The 19,805-nt window shown below is 34.4% G+C and overlaps 2 protein-coding genes across 2 annotated transcripts; both read right to left on the bottom strand.

Moving 5' to 3' along the window:
• Nucleotides 1–2,877: 2,877 nt before the first annotated feature.
• LOC134232551 (GATA zinc finger domain-containing protein 14-like) lies at nucleotides 2,878–8,080 on the bottom strand. The gene is made up of 5 exons (XM_062714535.1): nucleotides 7,962–8,080; nucleotides 6,828–7,748; nucleotides 6,686–6,712; nucleotides 3,239–6,226; nucleotides 2,878–3,118 (listed from the first exon to the last, which is right to left on the bottom strand). The coding sequence occupies exons 1-5, from the start codon at nucleotides 8,020–8,022 to the stop codon at nucleotides 3,111–3,113; spliced, it is 4,005 nt and encodes a 1,334-aa protein (XP_062570519.1). The 5' UTR covers nucleotides 8,023–8,080; the 3' UTR covers nucleotides 2,878–3,110.
• A 3,216-nt stretch (nucleotides 8,081–11,296) lies between these two features.
• LOC134232566 (neuferricin-like) lies at nucleotides 11,297–15,116 on the bottom strand. Its single transcript, XM_062714557.1, is given in 5 exon segments — nucleotides 11,297–11,517; nucleotides 12,628–12,814; nucleotides 14,052–14,192; nucleotides 14,629–14,794; nucleotides 14,797–15,116. Coding segments are annotated over 5 exon segments (843 nt in total). The 5' UTR covers nucleotides 14,941–15,116; the 3' UTR covers nucleotides 11,297–11,312.
• Between the last annotated feature and the right edge of the window lie 4,689 nt (nucleotides 15,117–19,805).

A 19,805-nucleotide genomic window follows, 5' to 3' on the forward strand; every position in this document is an offset into this window, starting at 1 on the left:
AAAATACAAATCGACAACATAAAAAATGAAATATGAAAATAACATGTAAACAAAAGCTTGGTATTTTTTATCAATTAAACTCAATGAATTGTTTCCCTTTTCATATTCAAACTGTAGTGTCCTGTGATTACTGTCTAAAATGGTGCCTACATGTGTTATATTCTCATGGCTGCAAAAATGGTATTGTGATTCAGAATATTCAATGTTTTATTGTCATCATCTGTCACTTGATGAAATCAGTAATAAATGTTACAGTAAACGAATCTGATTTTTTGTTTATAAATAGAAATTGTGATGATTTTCTGTTCTTTGACGTTTTGAACCTCTGTTTATTAGCTCTACTGGTCAGAGACAAGAAGAGCTTATGCGATAGTAATGCGTCCGTCGTCCGTCCGTCCGTCTGTCTGTCTGTCTGTAAACAATTTTTCAAAATGCTACTCCTCCTACAGTTTTGGTCTGATTTCAATATATCTTGGCACACAAGTAGACTACACTAAGATACATAATTCTGTGTATCGGTTTTTGATTTCGATGAACGATGTTGCTGTTGTTACTAAAAATAGAAATTTCTGTGAAATTCTTTCAAAATGCTACTCCTCCTACAGTTTTGGTTTGATTTCAATATAACGTGGCACACAAGTAGACTACACTAAGATACATGATTCTGTGTATCGGTTTTTGATTTCAATGAACGGTGTTGCCGTTGTTACTAAAAATAGAAATTTCTGTGAAATTCTTTCAAAATGCTACTCCTCCTACAGTTTTGGTCTGATTTCAATATAACTTGGCACACAAGTAGACTACACTAAGATACATGATTCTATGTATCGGTTTTTGATTTCAATGAACGGTGTTGCCGTGGTTACTAAAAATAGAAATTTCTGTGAAATTCTTTCAAAATGCTACTCCTCCTACAGTTTTGGTCTGATTTCAATATAACTTGGCACACAAGTAGACTACACTAAGATACATAATTCTGTGTATCGGTTTTTGATTTCAATGAACGGTGTTGCCGTTGTTACTAAAAATAGAAATTTCTGTGAAATTCTTTCAAAATGCTACTCCTCCTACAGTTTTGGTCTGATTTCAATATAACTTGGCACACAAGTAGACTACACTAAGATACATGATTCTCTTTATCGGTTTTTGATTTCAATGAACGGTGTTGCCGTGGTTACTAAAAATAGAAATTTCTGTGAAATTCTTTCAAAATGCTACTCCTCCTACAGTTTTGGTCTGATTTCAATATAACTTGGCACACAAGTAGACTACACTAAGATACACAATTCTGTATATCGGTTTTTGATTTCGATGAACCGTGTTTCCGTGGTAACTAAAAACAAAAATTTTTGTTAAAAACTCTCAAAATGCTACTCCAAATACAGTTTAAGTCTGATTATAATATAATGTGGCATGTAAGTAGACTACACTAAGAACATAAAGAGACTTAATCAAGGCTCATTATTCTTTTTATTGCTGTGGTAAAGTTTCAATTCCCAACTGCTTAAGAACTTTCTTTTCCTTTGCTATAAGAACAAACCAGTAGAGCTTCAGTCTCGACAGAGACTTCTGATTTTGATTATGGTGCTGGCCACCTTAACTATTTCAACTGAGTAATGGATTGACTTCAGGTTACAAATTAAATAAAAAAAAAATGAATTCCCAGATTACCACAGGAAGCCTTTGCAAGTGCTGAATTGCCTTAACATCTTTAATTACGATGTTATCCCCCCCAACCCCACAACCCCCCCCCCCCCCCCCCAAAAAAAAAATATTAAAATCCAGTTTGGTTAGATCGTCAAGGAGCAAAAGGAATTTTGTGTTGCACTCAGGGAAAACTTGAAAAAATATCTCAGAAAATACTTGAGGGAGTAGAAAATATTTCAAAAGTGAGTTGTACATTTCTGTGTGAATACCGTAAGACAAGAGGATTTCGAGTGTTGGAGAGCCTACAGCAGACGATATACGATTTGCTATGAAACAGGTTATCCAGTCTGACTAAAGCAGGGCCCTATTATTTCACTTCGTTGTAAGGAAATAAAATAGGGTCCGACTTTGAGCCGGATTGCATATTATCGTTCATCGTACCAAACTACGGTCAATATGTTCGATCCCCTCGCCATTCCGGGAAACAGTTAGGTGTGGACTATGGACCGTAGCTTGAGACAACGATAATTGGCAAGAATCTGATCAAAAGAATTCATAACGTCATGGAAAGAGAGATGAAGACGCTTCACTGTTGCAGAAAAATGGAAAGTGCTGACAAACGGACTTATGCCACTGAATGCATTGTTAGCAAGTTCATTGCGAAGTGGAAAAGAAGTCGGCATGGCGCCAGACTGTTTGTAAATTGACTGTGAATAAAAACATAAAGGAACGAATTCAGAAACTCCCATCTTTATGTTTCTGACGCTCTATTGCTATTCATTGTGCTCCGTGGTAACAAACCATGTTCGTTTTAGAAGTAAATCAATCATTTGGAATCAAAATAAATATTTTTACATATGATCATGTACTTAAATTAGATTTCTTGGATGTAAGATAACCAATATTGTTCGACAATTTTCCTAGCAACCCTTGCATGTCCCTACTTTTGATCTTGCTAAAAAAAAACAGTTAATTGTGGGCAATATTGCATAATGCATATCATTTGTGTTACGTTAAAACTACTGAACAGTAAACTGATACTTCTTATTTATTAAATGAGGCGTATATTTTTTTTTAAACTTAATAAATAATGCAAACTTTTATGCAAATTCCACATTGGGTAAAACTTCAAGGCTTCATGTACACTGTCTTAGTATACCCCGGTACTATTGTGGTTTTTAATATGACTGAATTCCATAGCATTAATGAAAACACAACGTCATGTATAGAAGAAGAAATAACAACGCTTTATTCACAAAAGCCATAGTTCAAATTGATGAACAGTGGTACACATGGCAATATAGCACACATTGTAAGCAATGATAATCATTTTACATTGATTGGCACAAACGGGATATATACATTCACATCATGCACACATGGGTTAGAATACTATGAAGGCTCCTTTTGTTGTGTAGAGAAGTTGAAAGCTCTTTGGTACAATACAGGTACACACATTACCTCTAATAGACTGAAATAAAGGAAGTTTATTAGCCTGGTTTTTTTATTGCTTAAACTGATATTTCATTGAATTCTTCATTGATATGTCTTTACTGATATGAATTTCAGGAAATACTAGAAATCTACTTACCAGATCTGGGTTTGGAAATCTTTGACATACCATTCATCTGAGTTGAAAACATTCCCATGTTACCTATATTCATTCTATTCATTGGTGTTGGCATGTTATTCATTGCCATTGTAATTGGCTCTGGTATAGATGGCATCATATTGCCTTTAGATGATGGCATTCCCATATTCCCCCTGCTATTTCCATTCATGGATGGTATGTTTGCCATCATTCCCATATTCCCCATGCTATTTCCATCCATAGATGGCATATTTCCCATATTACCCATATTCATTCCATTCACTGACGATGGCATGTTATTTGATGGCATTGGTTCAGGCATAGTGGGTGGCATGGGTTGATTAGGTGCTGGCATATTATTCATTTGAGATTGCATCATTCCCATGTTTCCCATGTTTTGGTTGTTTGTATCCATATTCATGTTGACAGGCATGGGTTCTGGCATAGCAGACATCATATTGTCTTTTGATGCTGGCATCATTCCCATATTGCCCATATTTACACCATTCATTGTTGATGGCATACCATTCATATTACCATTTCCCATACCATTCATTGGAACAGGTTCTGGCATTGTGGGCATCATCTCTGGTTGAGAGTTTGGCATCATTTTATTCATAGATGACATTGTTCCCATATTGCCCATATTTACACTATTCATTGTTGGTGGCATGCCATTCATATTACCATTTCCCATTCCATTCACTGGAACAGGTTCTGGCATTGTGGGCATCATCTCTGGTTGAGAGTTTGGCATCATTTTGTTCATAGATGACATTGTTCCCATATTGCCCATATTTACACCATTCATTGTTGGTGGCATGCCATTCATATTACCATTTCCCATTCCATTCATTGGAACAGGTTCTGGCATTGTGGGCATCATCTCTGGTTGAGTGTTTGGCATCATTTTGTTCATAGATAACACCATTTTCATATTGCCCATATTTACACCATTCATTGTTGGTGGCATGCCATTCATATTACCATTTCCCATTCCATTCATTGGAACAGGTTCTGGCATTGTGGGCATCATCTCTGGTTGAGTGTTTGGCATCATTTTATTCATAGATGACATCATTTTCATATTGCCCATATTTACACCATTCATTGTTGATGGCATACCATTCATATTACCATTTCCCATACCATTCATTGGAGCAGGTTCTGGCATTGTGGGCATCATCTCTGGTTGTGAGTTTGGCATCATGTTATTCATAGATGACATCATTTCCATATTTCCCATATTCAATGAAGATGGTATATTATTCATTGGCATCTGTTCTGGCATTATAGGCATCATGTTAGGTCCATTTGATTGCATTTTCCCCATGTTTACTCCATTCATTGATGATGACATGTCATTCATATTACCCATGTTGCCATTCATTGGCATAGGTTCAGGCATAGGGGGCATCATATTTCCAATGGATGATTGCATCATGTTCATATTTCCCATGTTTCCATTCCCCATATTATTCATTTGAGATTCTGCAGGAGACGATGTTTCCTGTCCCATACTATTCATGTTCATACCATTCATTGATGAAGGCATGTCATTCATTGAGACTGGCTCAGGCATGGGAGGCATCATTTCACCATTGGTTGCTGGTTTCATGTTACCATTATTCTTTCCATTTATCATTGTCATACAGGCCCTCATTATAGCCCCCATAGCACCTTGACCCATGTCATCGTTTGGCATTGGCATCATATTCATGGCATTTTTCATCATATTTGGAGCCATATTTGCATTTTTCATAACATTAGCTACTTCCATCATAGTATTCATGTTAGATTGACCATTTGCAGAAGTCATCATGTTATTCATTTGATTCCTCCTGTTCACCATTTTCATCATATCATCCATCTGTGACATTTTCATCATGTCATCCATTTGTGAACCCATCATATTCATATTCTGTGAACCTTTACCAGCATTCATCATGTTGTTCATTTGGTTCATCATATCATCCATTTTCTTCATTTCGGACATTTTCATCATGTCATCCATCTGTGAACCCATCATATTCATGTTCTGTGAACTTTTTCCAGCATTCATCATGTTCATTTGATTCATCATATCATCCACCTGTGAGTTCATCGTATTTATATTTTGTGCATTATTGGCTGCATTCATCATATTGTTCATTTGTTTTGTCATGTCATCCATTTTATTCATTTGAGACATTTTCATCATATCATCTATTTGAGCATTCATCATATTCATATTCTGTGAACCTTTTCCAACATTCATCATGTTCATTTGGTTCATCATATCATCCACCTGTGAGCCCATTGTATTCATATTTTGTGAATTTTTGACTGCATTCATCATGTTGTTCATTTGGTTCATCACATCATCCATTTTGTTCATTTGGGACATTTTCATCATGTCATCCATCTGTGAGCCCACCATGTTCATGTTCAGTGAACCTTTATTAGCATTCATGTTCATTTGATTCATCATATCATCCATCTGTGAGCCCATCATGTTCATGTTCTGTGAACCTTTATTAGCATTCATGTTCATTTGTTTCATCATATCATCCATCTGTGAGCCCATCATGTTCATGTTCTGTGAAGCTTTATTAGCATTCATGTTCATTTGATTCATCATATCATCCATCTGTGAGCCCATCATATTCATGTTCTGTGAACCTTTATTAGCATTCATGTTCATTTGATTCATCATATCATCCATCTGTGAGCCCATCATATTCATGTTCTGTGAACCTTTATTAGCATTCATGTTCATTTGATTCATCATATCATCCATCTGTGAGCCCATCATGTTCATGTTCTGTGAACCCTTGACTGCATTCATCATGTTGTTCATCTGTCTTGTCATATCGTCCATTTGGTTTGTTTGGGACATTTTCATTGTATTCATTACGTTTGCCATGTTCATATTTCCCATAGCTCCTGTGTTTCCGTTGGGAGTACCCATGTTATTGTTCATGTTCATTCCTTGCATTGGAGCATACCCTATATTAAGACAACACATGTTAATATTAGCGAATGATTTCCCTATCTGGCTGGCAAAACTTTCAATAAACGGTGCTCTCAAGACTTGAAAAAAAGAGAATTTTGATAATACAATGGTATTCCATTTAGATACCAATAAAACATACCGGTATCAAAGGAACTTTTTTTAAAGAAATTTTTGACAAAATAAGTGAATGCGCAATTATATTTGTCGAAATTGACAATCCAAATTTCGGAAGTATTCATGAACCGTACCTTTTAAACCGATTTTGAATCCATCCTATTATTTTTAACATCCTATATATATATATAAAGTGTTCTACAAACGCTATCAATCATTCGAATGTTAGATATTCATACTGGAGTAATTGCAAATGTGAACACGAAATAATTGATTAAAACCAAATTTGATGATTAGGTATGTTGGTCTCGATATGTAGTAGCAAGATGGTCACTCACCGTTAACGGGCGCCGCTCTCCTGTACCCTGAAAATAAAATAAATAATAAAAGTGCAATGAACAGAAATTCAATAAAGAAGAAAAAATCAATATTGTAATTCTTTACCAAATTAACGAACAGTAAATAGACTAAATGCTATACTTCTTTTGTGCATAAGTGATGGTTTTCCTCCCATCCCCATTGACATCATTCCGGCACCCATCATTGAACCCATAGGCATCATTACCATTGGCATTGCACTGCTTCCACTCATCATTCCAGAGGAGGCAGGTTTCATGCCACCAGCTGGAGTCATTGCTTGTCCTGGCATCAAGGCCATCATTGGCATCATCGTAAGACCTGCTCCTGGCATCATTATACCTCCGTTTCCAGGCTTCATTCCTGGTGCTTGCATCATGCCTCCAGCACCAGGCATCATCATGCCTCCAGCACCAGGCATCATTCCCGGTGCTAGCATCATGACTTTGGCACCGGGCATCATTCCTGGTGCTGGCATCATTGGAACTCCCATGGCACCTGGCATTGTCATCATGGTCATTGGGGTCATCATCGGGGTTGGCATCATAACCATTGGTGTGGGCATTCTAGGCATAGAAGATTGAGCACTGGATCCAGATCCAGCTGAAGGTGGGAGTGGATCATCAGCAGGGGCGGCGGCCGTTCCCTCGATATCATCGGGTGGAGGAGGACCACCAGATGAGGCTCCTTCACCACCTGCTGCACCAGCACCCTCTGAAGCGCCACCTCTTGCTCCGTTTGCTCCTCCGTTCATCGGCATCTGTTTCTTTGGCATAGGCATGGACATGGGTCTCATTGGCATCCGCATGGCATTCATTGCCATTTTAGCCATTTGCATTTGTCCCATGGCACCTTTGCGCATGTTCATCGTCATGGGCATCATTCTCATTGGCATAGGTGCTGCCCCCATCGGCATTCTTTGTGAAGGACCTCCCATTGCACCCATGGGCATTGGTTCAGGTCTTGCCATTTGATTTCCCATTGGCATAGGCTCTGGCGCAGGACCAGGCCGTAGCATTGGTCCCCGTCTTCCAGGAGGTAAAGCTAAACAAACACGAGACAAGTAGCATCACATCATCGTTATATGAATAATATTGATAAACATTTACTAGTTGCTAATACAGTGTATATATTATTTAAAGTCTAAATTCTTTCTTGGTTTTTTTTTTTTGGTATTATAACTATGAAAGTAAAATTTTAAAGTAATTGATTTAAAAAAAAAATAGTTGTTAAATACCCTATTGAAAGAGTACATACCTTTCACAAAAACTAAAGAAGTGGCCGCTAAAACTAAGAGGAGGCTATACTGAGGAGTCATCCTGCCTTGTAATAAAATAAAAAAACAGATACACTTAGAATCACATCCTTCTGGTATGATTATTCGTTATAGAAGACAAATGAAGAAAAACGATTTTGAAAATTATGTCCATATAAGTATAAAACACAATTATTTGTCCACTATTAATGAAAATCATGGGACATTCACTTGGAAATTTTGGAAACGAAGATGCTCAAAATAAACTGTACAAACTGAAGTCGATTATACAAATCCTTCAACAGTATAATATGTTGTTCCTACCTTTTAATTTTCTTATTCGGCAAATATAGTGGCTTTGAATTGCGCTGAAGAAGGGCCTGCAAATTCATTTTATACCCCTTCTCGCCGGATACCGTGATTGTCTGACCAACCCACAAACTCTTCAAACGTGCCATTAATGGTAAGTACACTCCATCGGATATGTATCGACATGTCCAACACATTTTCTCTCCTGAAATTAGCTTTTTGCTTGTCGGTGTATCTTTTCTTGCCAAAGGTGAAACTTTTATGAACATTTCATGACAGGTATTCTGTTGTTTGTCTTGTTTTCTCGGAGTGTGGTGCATTTTGACCATGTCATGGTGTTAGATACATGTTGAAAAATTTGTGAATCATTCAATAATCGTCTAGTTCTTGTACATACATCTTCACGTGTATGAAACAAGTATGACGCAATAAGAGTCCTGAATTAAAAAGGAAGATTTTAATTTCTTATTTAATCATTAAATAATACTCTCTTTTCTTTGAGTGAAATTGTGGAGTTAAACACTTGAAGTCGAATGTCCATGGAAATTCTAGCGTGTTGTTTCACTTTAATAGTGAGCGAATATGCATTTTTTATGTGAATTTTGATTGTATGTTTGTTGTGTGGTTGTTAGTTCCATTTGAAGTTGGAGAGCTGCACTAAGGGCAGTGAGGGATCTTTCTTTCTTGGCAACACCTACTGCGGCACAGGACCTCGGTCTGTATGGTCACATTGGAAGGACCGGTCTCCACGTCCCACAGTGGGATTTGAACCCGCGACGTAAAGATAAAATCCTTACTCCGCGACTCTACAACAAACGCTCTTACCACTGCGCCACGCAGATCACTTTTTTTTAAATGTGGAAAGCAGAGATGTAATGTGAAAAACGAGGATGTCGAATCGGATATGTGTGTGTTATATTATTTATTCTTGTAACGAAAACTATAACAACTGAAAATAAGTTTTAACCACAAAAATAGATAAAGTCCTAGATGAGAGATTTTTTTTTTTAAAATTCAGACTGTGTTTTAATTTAATTAGTCATCATTAGCTTTGTAACATTCATTTATTTACTGAGACGACAACAAAGGGGACAAAAGACATAAATGTAACAGAGGAGGCGTGTGTGTGGAATTTGTTAATCTACTCGCGACAAACTTTGACAAAACGTCTACGTTTGTCTGAAAAATTGTGTAAGTAAACGGTCTCAGTCACAATACACAACTTACCTTAACAGAGAATGGGTGTTCAGATTTCACCAAAGAAAAAAAAATCAGTGTTTTCCTCAATTCTTCAATTTATTCTTATGTAATCTAATACATAAAGATTAACATTTCAAAAATCTTTCTATAACAAGACTCGATCAGTTTTGATTTGTTGACACTTTATCTCGCTCATATCGGAGTACTTTCAAGGACATGTATGTCATAGAATACAACGAAGTAATCATAGTGACATGTTTGCGATTTTTATGAAGAGCATTTTGTTTACCTGTTGTCACTTTGAAATTATTACTTTAACTTTGTTTACAACCAAGAAAATTCAAATTAATGGGGGAAATGCGCAGTGCATCTTAATTTTGATGCATTATGTAAATGTAAGACAAAAGTGTTTGAAAAATAACAAAATAAACTTCCTCATTTTCTTGTCATTTTCAAATCGGGGGGCATATTGTTAATGTTTTATCTATAGATTTATATATATATATATATATATCATTATCTTAAGTTTATAAAACTTAATAAGTATATTTTCCCTTAAAAAGTTAAAAAGTAACTAGTGCTAATTGTAACGGGGACCGTTACAGATGTTCCCCAAACGCTCACCAACTCCCTTTTGGTGCCATAATCCCTGTAAGCTTCATTAAATAAGACAAACTCATGCATTTGAGACTTTAACAACGTTTACCCAGTGTACCACGTTCATTCAAATTTTAGCACTGCACGCGTGCGCATGTGAATGCATGTGTCTAATAACCATATCATCTTGTCTACACAATCTATATATTTCAATATACTTAATATTTAAAAGTATTTTATCCAAAAGTATTAAAAGAAAACGCTCAATCAAGTGTATTTTTGAATTTACTCATTTTACGTGCACGCACGTGCATACATGAGCATGGTGACCATACCTTATTGTAGAAGTCCATTATATCTATTTATATTCTAAATCCCGCCCCAATTGGTTGAAAACGAAGGGAGTTACAGCTGTTTAAAGTTTCAGCCAATCAGATTGCAGCCCTAGTACACGCACGTGTATGCATGTGCATGTTGACCATACCTTCTTGTAGAAGTCCATTATATATATCTATGTTCCAAATCCCATCCTGTTTGGTTGAAAAGCAAGGGAGTAATAGCTATTTAAAGTTTGAGCCAATCAGATTGCAGCGCACGTGCATGCACGTGTTTTCATGAAAATTGCTATACATCATGTTGTAGAATATCCTAATGCATGGCAAAGTTCAAAATTTGAAAGGATTTTGTCAAAAGACAAGAAAGATATTGAGACTTTAGTTTCAGCCAATCAGAGCGAAGTGCACGTGCATGCGCGTGAGATCTTGCTATTTTGACCATGTCATATTGTCTATGTTACTAATATATCCTAATATAATGAGTTTCAAAGCATTTCATCAAAAATGTAAAAAGTTACGCTTATATTCATTGTATTGATCATTTCTCGTGTTGCACGTGCGCGCTCTTGCAAGCACGTGCGCGCAAAATGACCTTCGTTCCGCAAATCTACATAACATGTCTACTGACCCTAAAAACATTTCACCTTAGTCGGATGTGTAGTTTACGAGATCATTCGCGGACAAAAAAGTGCCCAGGAAGAAGAAAAATAATAATAATAAGAAACAGAGTAAAAACAATATGTTCCCCAACTTCGTTTGGGGAACATAATTACGACTTTACTTATTTCAAACAACATAGCTAGGTGTTGTAAACCTCAAACAAAAACAAGAACAAAATGGCGAAAATAAATGTACTAAAATAAATATAAAATACATATAAAAGACAAAAAGCAATGTAAGTTTTAATATTTTTTAATCTTTAAAGTTACATGACGTTGCTGTTGGCTCGCATCCGTCATATATTTTCATATTTGGGTTATCTAAGTCACCATTGTTGGAAGAACCACTCCCTAAAGACGGCGGACCACTATCTCTGACGCATGCGCATCGTGCTTGTGAATGGCCTGGTTGGAAATACTGTCTGGGAACTCCAATCCAGTCTCTTTTTATGCCACCACTGAAATTAAATTAAAAAGTAATTACATGTAGTACAATGAGATAAACTTTGAATCTTAACTAAAGGAAATATGCTTGACACATTTGATTGATTAGAAAGTAATGAAACAACCATACATGCACGGAGTAAATATACATTTGATATAAAAATTAACAGGAATGTGGAATTTACTGGTCGGCAGTATATAAAAGAAATTACAATATTATAAATTATGTTTTAGTGCCCCTTGTTTTACGGTTTATTTAAAAGAACTGCGAACGATAGTATTGTTCTCACGCCTACCTCCAAGTCAATTTTCAAAAGTTAACATATTCGATGGATTTTTAATATTTTTTATAGATAATTATATGGATTTTCATAAAACATTACTTATTTGGGAAAACAAAGAGAGATAACTAAAATTTTGGTAAAACTTGTGTTTTTCACTATTATAGAAATCAACGCGGAAAACGGAAAATATTTTTAAAACATCTCTCCCCCCGTGACACAAAATTCCTTTTTACAGTTAATATGGACTGCTATTTCACAAATTCACACCAAAGCTTTTTGTGTGTCATGGGGGGGGGGACATATGTTTATTGACAAAAAACGACAACAATGCTTATTTTTCACCAATTTCAAAGCGATTTATAACTGAAACCTTATATTTTATTAATATATTCATGTTTTATTTATTTGCCTAAAATATAAGAAAAGATATAAGGGACATTTAATCATATCCAAGACTATTTCAAAATATGGTGATGCTTGAAAGTCCGATTTCAATGGAAAATACCGTCTACCCCCCTTTTTTCAAGAGCCTGAGTTAAGGATAATTTACTACTTAGAGCTGGTATTAAGACAGTTCATCAATTTCCATTGAATTCTTTGTATTAAACAAAGAATTTATGGCCAAATTGCCATTTATATTGAATTAAATGGTCGCAAAATGTAGGCGGGAATCGAGAGTTAGCGTTCGTATTTCTTTACAATATGCCAGTGTGAAGTTAGAATTGAGAAAGACTACTAATTACGTGACTGCTTTTACACTTATCTGAAAGAAAAAGGGGAACAGCAAGATTCTTTATATGTAAGAGTATAAGACATGACCACTGAGATGTTTATTCTGACCTGTTCTCTGAGCACCACAGCCGCCTGCTAATGCCGACTTTGGTCTCGGAGTTACATGGCGGGAATCTCCGTAAGTCCTCGTTGTCTTCCTTCTGTTTCTGCTGGGCCTCCACGTATCTTCTCTTGAATTCCTCCAGGGCCTCGGTAGGATTACCGAGTTCATCATAAAAATGTCCAATTAGTTTTCCTATAAATTAACAAGTGTCAATTACGTTCGATTTATTGCGTTTCTAGGAAATGGTAATTAAAGGTGTACTGAAAATATTAAAATTGTGTTTGCGGAAAATTTATGTTTGTAGTAAATCACAATTACAAAGGAAAAGCAATTGACACACATAATACGTCAAAAGAAACTTCTTTGTAGTTCTTTTGTGTTAAATATGTATAGGTCTACAAATATAATAAAATACATTCAAAGCATCAAACCACATTTCTGTGACTATTTTTTTTAATGTAACTGCTTTACTGAATAAATACCAAAATTGTATTTGTACATGTATTTTCTAATTTGAAACTACTAAGTGTGCATGAATTCATAAGTTTCACAAATTCGTTTTAAGTGACACGTGCATCCCATTTTTCATAGTTCAACTACATTATGTTGAAATATTAGGCTTTTCTTACATATTTTATTTGAAAAGGATTTCTAATCAAATCGGGTACTAAAAACATTGTTTTTTATTTGTTTCCATGACTTATTTAAAATAATGTTAAACTTTTCTCCTGGTCCATTTGGGACAATGCTAGTCTTAATTAACCTTTTTGTGGTTAAGAAATTAAGTGAACTCTTGATGGCTTATATGGAGTGGGTGATATATCTATGATAACATATTTCTTGTAATGTCAAGAGATATGTTTCATTATATTCACAGAACATGTATTTCCTCAAATTAATAACTTAACTAGTAATGCTTAATTACATATCTGTCATTTATATGTCAAAGATAGTTCTACTGGATGTCACAATCAAGTGCTTGAAGACACATTCTTTCCATTTAAGTATCCTAAATTGCAGGTAATGTAGATATATAATTATACTTATTTGAATATGGGTACTGTTGAAGATATAGTAACATCATACATAGATATGTGTATTGTTAATAGATTATCTTATTCTTGGTATATTATGTCAAGATACATGTGAATTGTTGCTGGGTAATGTTGGAATATTGATAGGTAATTTAGGCATATTCTTACCTAGATATGTGTACTGTTGATAGGTTATCTAAGTATACATTATGCCTAGAAACATTAGAAGTGTTGATAGGTAATGTAAGAATATTCCTACCTACTAGATATGTGTACAGTCGACAGGTTATCTAAATATTATACATTATAAAAACATTAGAAGTGTTGATAGGTAATGTAGTTATATCATACCTAGATATATGTACTGTTGATAGGTAATAAAGGCATATTCCTACCTATATATGTATACTGTTGTTTGTAGAAGTCGACCCAGCCTGCTATACCCTGTATATCCTGGAGAGACAGTCCAGTGAGGTCCTCTTTTAATCCTTCCTTTGTGAAATCACCTGATACAAAGGCCCTTGTGCCTGCATTACCTGGGAGGAAAAGTCAAGAGGTTATTAGGTATCATGTTTTAATGCCAGAACTGTCTGCACACATGACACATAAAAGATTTCTGATAAAGATAATTAGTGCCAATATAAGGACAGGAAATTACCTTCAGAATGGTAAAAGTGACTACTAAGAGAGTCATTCTAAAAGTTCACACATATATTGTGATCATGCATCACATAACATTTGTTCACTGATTTATGGCACTATGCACCAAATGATTAAGAGGTAATAAAGAGAAATCTTTTAATTTACATGTTGTCATGTGTATACCTGTCAATTAAATTACTGATGAGTTCAACAATCCAAACAAATGTCAATACCATATCGACACATGCTGTGATCTACAGCAAATCGTGATCGATACTTATTGTCATCAAACAATGATAAGTGCATTTTATAAAGTCAAATTTTACTCACCTGTGAAGAAGTGATAGGTTCCCCCTGGTCCATAGTGTTTCCTGCCCTTAGTGACGTCAAAAACTTGTCCCAGGACGGCCAGGTAAATATCGCTTCCGTCAACACCCCGATATTTCTCCAACTCAACAACTGTGAAAAGTTTGTCATTGGATTGGACTGGCCTCTGGAGCCACCAAATAAGCGGTCTCTAAGACTTTGTGGAATGTATGAAAAGAGCTGTTCTCTCTGTTGTTTAAAAATACCCAGGGATAACAGCACAGCGACCCCGCCCACAACAATGGAAAATGTAAACAAAGATTTAAGAAGTGACATGTTTATGTCTTTCTTTTTGTTTTTCCAAAATTTTTAAGTATATGATAAAAATTCTACTCATTACACGTTCAAGATAAATTTCCATGAAATAAGGGTCATCTTAACATCAGACAGCTAGATAAGAACTGGTAGACTCACAGTCACAGGTGTTTATGAAGAAAACGTTATCGGAAATAAGAAACGCTACCTAAAAGTCAAGCTTTCGACTTGACAATTTTTATTTCCGACTAGAAGTATTTTTAAAACTGACGATTTCTTTTCTCAAAAGATTGAATAAGAATTTCATTAATTTAAAATATATAACTTGAAAGGCGTAAACTCTGGAAAAAAATACTAGAACCTGTTTTCACTTCAAAATGTACCCCCCCCCCCCCCCCCCCCCCCCCCCCGCCCACTGAAAACTAAACTGAATACTGTATTTTTAATCAGCATGTAGCAATTACAAACGAATTTTATTTACACTATCTTTTTAAGGCAATATGATAACTTTAATTAAAAAAAAATATTGATGAAAAAAAGTTATCATTGTATTCACCAGTTGACTAATCTCAGCGAGATGGGTATAGAGACACGTCTCAAAATTTATCCACTGTAGGCAGTTGACATCCTCTTATCCATTGTATATGCTATTTCTTCATTTATATAATCATATATTACGCAAATACTCAGTCGATGAAACTTAATTTTATAATTCTTATATTCTTGGTTTTTGGCATGTGATTCCCTTGACTACTGAAGTTCAAACTTCTTTCGGTACCAATTTTCACTCTAACACTAATTTACCCTTATAATTTACAATAGTACAACTTGAACAATATTAGGCCTGGTAAAAACCCTCCTCCCCCCGCGCCCTCTCTGAAACTTGGTGCCTGCTTAAGCATCTAAGCTTACTACTTTATCCAGTAGTTTTCTGTTACTTTATAAAATATGTCACGATATATGTTATGTCAATCAAACAAATAATTTTTAATTTTTATGAGCTGCACATGCACTGTGCATGTGTGAGATCTTATTTCGGAAGGCAGCTAGCTTAATAACATTCATTATACGAGGGGTGATCAAAAAGTTCGCAAACTATCTCTATATCTACAAAACCACAATTCAGATTAGAATGAAATTCGGTACACACATAGCCATACACAAGGTCTATAAATAGCGTATGCTGAATAAAGTTTCTCTCCTTGTTTGTGACGTCACAATGTGAAAATGACGTCACTATTTAGGTCACTTGTGACCTCAGTCGAACTCGTTCACCAAACGACTGTACAATTTATTGTAATATTTTAGAAATCCCTCTACAGTATCATATAATAATTTGTACACAGTTTATTGAGATAAACGAGTTCCTATAAATTCAATTAAGGACATACGCAACGTACCTCACCTACTGATAATTTTTCAAGATATTCTAAATTTAAACATACAATAGCATTACATGTTCTTAGACAAAAAACCAGCATGTGTTACCAGGGGTTTTGAAAAGATATTAAATTGTGAAAATTTTTGATTTATTCAAAGAAAAATGCACAAAAATTACAAAACATAAATTCCAGATTTTTTTTCATCAAAAATTGTTTTAGAAGAGGTGTACAAATCCATATATAGACATGAAAAGTATTGCACACGGGTCCTTCATTTAGTGGAACTCTTCAACTCCAGGGAAGAACCCAATACAGTTCCAACTGTGTGTGGATTAATCGTTTTAGTGAAGGAAGGCTGATGGTTAAAAATGATACTTGTCATCTTGCCCAGTGAAAGCAAGTTTGAAAAGATATGTATTTTTAATTAAGCAATTTGCTATCAAAGACCTCCAATTAGCACTTTGAAAAATAGTTGAATATTTGAACAATGATATAAGTATTAAATACCTAAGATATCGTTTACTTTAGATTTTAAACATATTAGATATGATAAAAAGGATGCACCCATTCTCTATCCACCTTGAATAAAGGTCTCTCCTGAGACAGAAGATTTGTGTTTTAATGGTCGCCATGCTTATTTGTGGAAAGGATGTTATTATCCACCCATTCTATTGCCAAGATATGACCATTTCTGACAAATTCACTGTTCTTGTCATAAAAATTAACTCACATGGAAAGAAATATAAAACTCGGAAAAATCTTTTAACTTTTGTGACAGAACGCTACGGAGGGGGTCACGTGACCGCCAATATCACGTGATTCGCGCATGCGCAGAACGGTGGTTGATGTGCATTAAAATCGGGGAGGATTAATTTAAAATATAATCAACATTAAAATCAAATATTGTTTCTTGTATGGAAGTTTTTCAATTAGTTTGCGAATTTTTTGATCACCCCTCGTATTTACATCCACTGAATATTTCTCCTTAATTTCTAAAGAAAACCCATTGCGTTAATCACTGCATGAACTACATTAGGCATGTCGCCTGTACAGATTTCTTGATCAGTGGCTGTTCCATCAATGAAATGTATAAAGATTTGCATCATTAATACAATAATTAACCTTTTTAATCCTACTTTAAATTATTATTTAAACAGATATAAATATAAACAATAAAATGTCTTTCTTTGTTTGTTATTACTGGAATTAACGGTCGCAGCTATTGCAGAAAAAATTTACATAACCCGCATACGCGGGTTATGTATTTTTTTCTGCAACAGCTGCTTCCGTTAATTCCAGTAATAACAAACGAAGAAAGCATTTTATTGTTTAAATACACAGATTAGAAATACACCTTTACTGTTACATTTTTTGTAGTTTTTAACAGACATTCCCCAGCTTAATTTGCAAATAATGCATATATATGTACAATACTTTAAACATTTAAAGTAAAGTGAATACACATGTATCTATTTTATTCACAAATTAAGCTAGGGAATGTCTAAAATTTTTAGCGGTGTTAATGTTATCAGTACAGTAAATAACAGTTTCATCTTTTCCTGAAATAAAGGAAATGCGTGAAATTCCTATTCTTCCTAGGAAAAACACTCATTTACGGGTTTAATTATAGGAAATACACATTTTCACTGATTTAATTTTTTCAATACTATATTGTATTTACGTTTATTTACTGAGTGATGTAGAGGATAGGTATAAAAAATTTGTGAGAAAATTCTAAAATGACTCAATAATCAGAAAGTTGTTAATTTAAGCAATGTTTTATTCACAGATCTAGAATTGAATCGGATTGGGCAGCAGTCTCAGCCTATTTTAGCCTTTTCCCTAAAGTCGTCCTCATCACGGATGCGAGGTAATGAACTTTTATATGACAATGCTTTCTAATTTCCATTGGAAATGAACTTCTTTCAAAACAAAAAAAAAATGAATTGTTGAGTAACTACATAATAATGATGCATAAATTAAAAGCTAATTGGAGCCCCTCTTTACTAATAAACGTCAACCCCTTAATAACTTCTTTTTTCTCATCTACTAAAATAAGATTTATAATAACGTGCCATGTGACCCTTTTACGTAGAATTTCGGTTCTTCTTTAAAAATACTATGATTATATTTTTTGTGTATTTCTCTCACTTTAAAAATGTGTATGGCTTGGTCAATATTCCTGAAAATCTTAGGTATGATAAATAATTGAACCTGTTGGATAACATTAAACTTCAGGAAAGGAGAAGATATTTTTCCATACTTTGAAAATTCTTTCTCTGGAAATGTTTTCATGTACTAAATTTTTTCCAATCATTTATTGAAAATGTTCCATATAGCAGCTATGCAAATACATATATTTGGGTGTAGCATAGGCATCAGTGCCGGGGAGGGTTAGTCACACAATTGTTTTGCAAAGAAATACATAATATAGGAATTAAAAATACATATTTGCGTACTAAAAAAGAGTTGTGTGATGCATACTATATACATTGCTGCACTTCTGAGGGTTAATAAATACATATAAATTAAATGGAATATAATTATTAAAAATTGATTTCAATTACTAATATGTAAGGAATTTTTGTTGCATATTTTTTTCAAAGTGCGTTAAATGTCCACATGGTAAAAAATATTTTATTTACTTTGAAAAAAAATTTCAAAGTGCATAAATTTTACGCACTTTGAAAAAAAATTTCAAAGTGCGTAGTTTTTTCAAAGTGCGTTGCCACAGCGCCATGTGACCCTTTTACATAGAATTTCGGTTCTTCTTTAAAAATACTATGATTATATTTTTCGTGTATTTCTCTCAAAAAAACAGAAATAAAGTTGTATTTGAATAGACAAAATCAGTGTTACATTAAACTGCAGGAAATCAAGATAATTTTGAATAAAAATTGCGTTGGAAATTCATGTCTAATTCAAATCAAATGTCCCATGTGGTGCTGGAATATAAGTTGGGATGCTCTGGATATAAAACAAGTGTCGTGTTTCAAAGACATATGGACTGATGTGTATGCATACATGTACATTGCTGTACTTCTAACCACAATTGAAAATACAAAAGTATTTCATTGATTTTAAGGTTGGTCCGAGTTTTCAAAACGTTCGGTCAAACTATTATTTTATTTATTTGAATACCTAAAATAACTCATAAACTATAACGTTAAACCGATAAAGGTCATGCTTATTGTCAGACAACATGTCTCAGAGCACAAACCTCTAAAATTCAACAGTCAAATTTTAACATAAAGAAATGTGATTTTATACACATGTATTTTACTAGTATTTTGTTATGTACAAAAACTCAAAAACACATAATATTTAGATTAAAACTTTTAAAATATGAAAAATACTAATTTGCTAAGAGAATTGTGGAAGATTTGTACAGGAAAACTTCAACCAATTAATGTTGAATCTGCTCAAGTCCTTCAGAAAAGGTGCATGCAGTGATGTTACATTTAGTATAAAAAAAGTCAGTCATCATTTGACTCAATTATATTG

The sequence above is a fragment of the Saccostrea cucullata genome, unplaced genomic scaffold (genome assembly GCF_032062105.1).
Source record: "Saccostrea cucullata isolate Sc308-1 unplaced genomic scaffold, CSIRO_AGI_Scuc_v1 ctg60, whole genome shotgun sequence".
NCBI classification, from domain to species: Eukaryota; Metazoa; Mollusca; class Bivalvia; order Ostreida; family Ostreidae; genus Saccostrea; species Saccostrea cuccullata.

Coding starts and splice junctions, on each gene's coding strand:
- LOC134232551 (XM_062714535.1), bottom strand. CDS start 8,022: ATGACTCCTCAGTATAGCCTCCTCTTAGTTTTAGCGGCCACTTCTTTA. Junction 6,713..6,827: donor ATCACTTATGCACAAAAGAA/GTATAGCATTTA, acceptor TTTTATTTTCAG/GGTACAGGAGAGCGGCGCCC. Junction 6,227..6,685: donor GAGAGCGGCGCCCGTTAACG/GTGAGTGACCAT, acceptor GTCTTAATATAG/GGTATGCTCCAATGCAAGGA.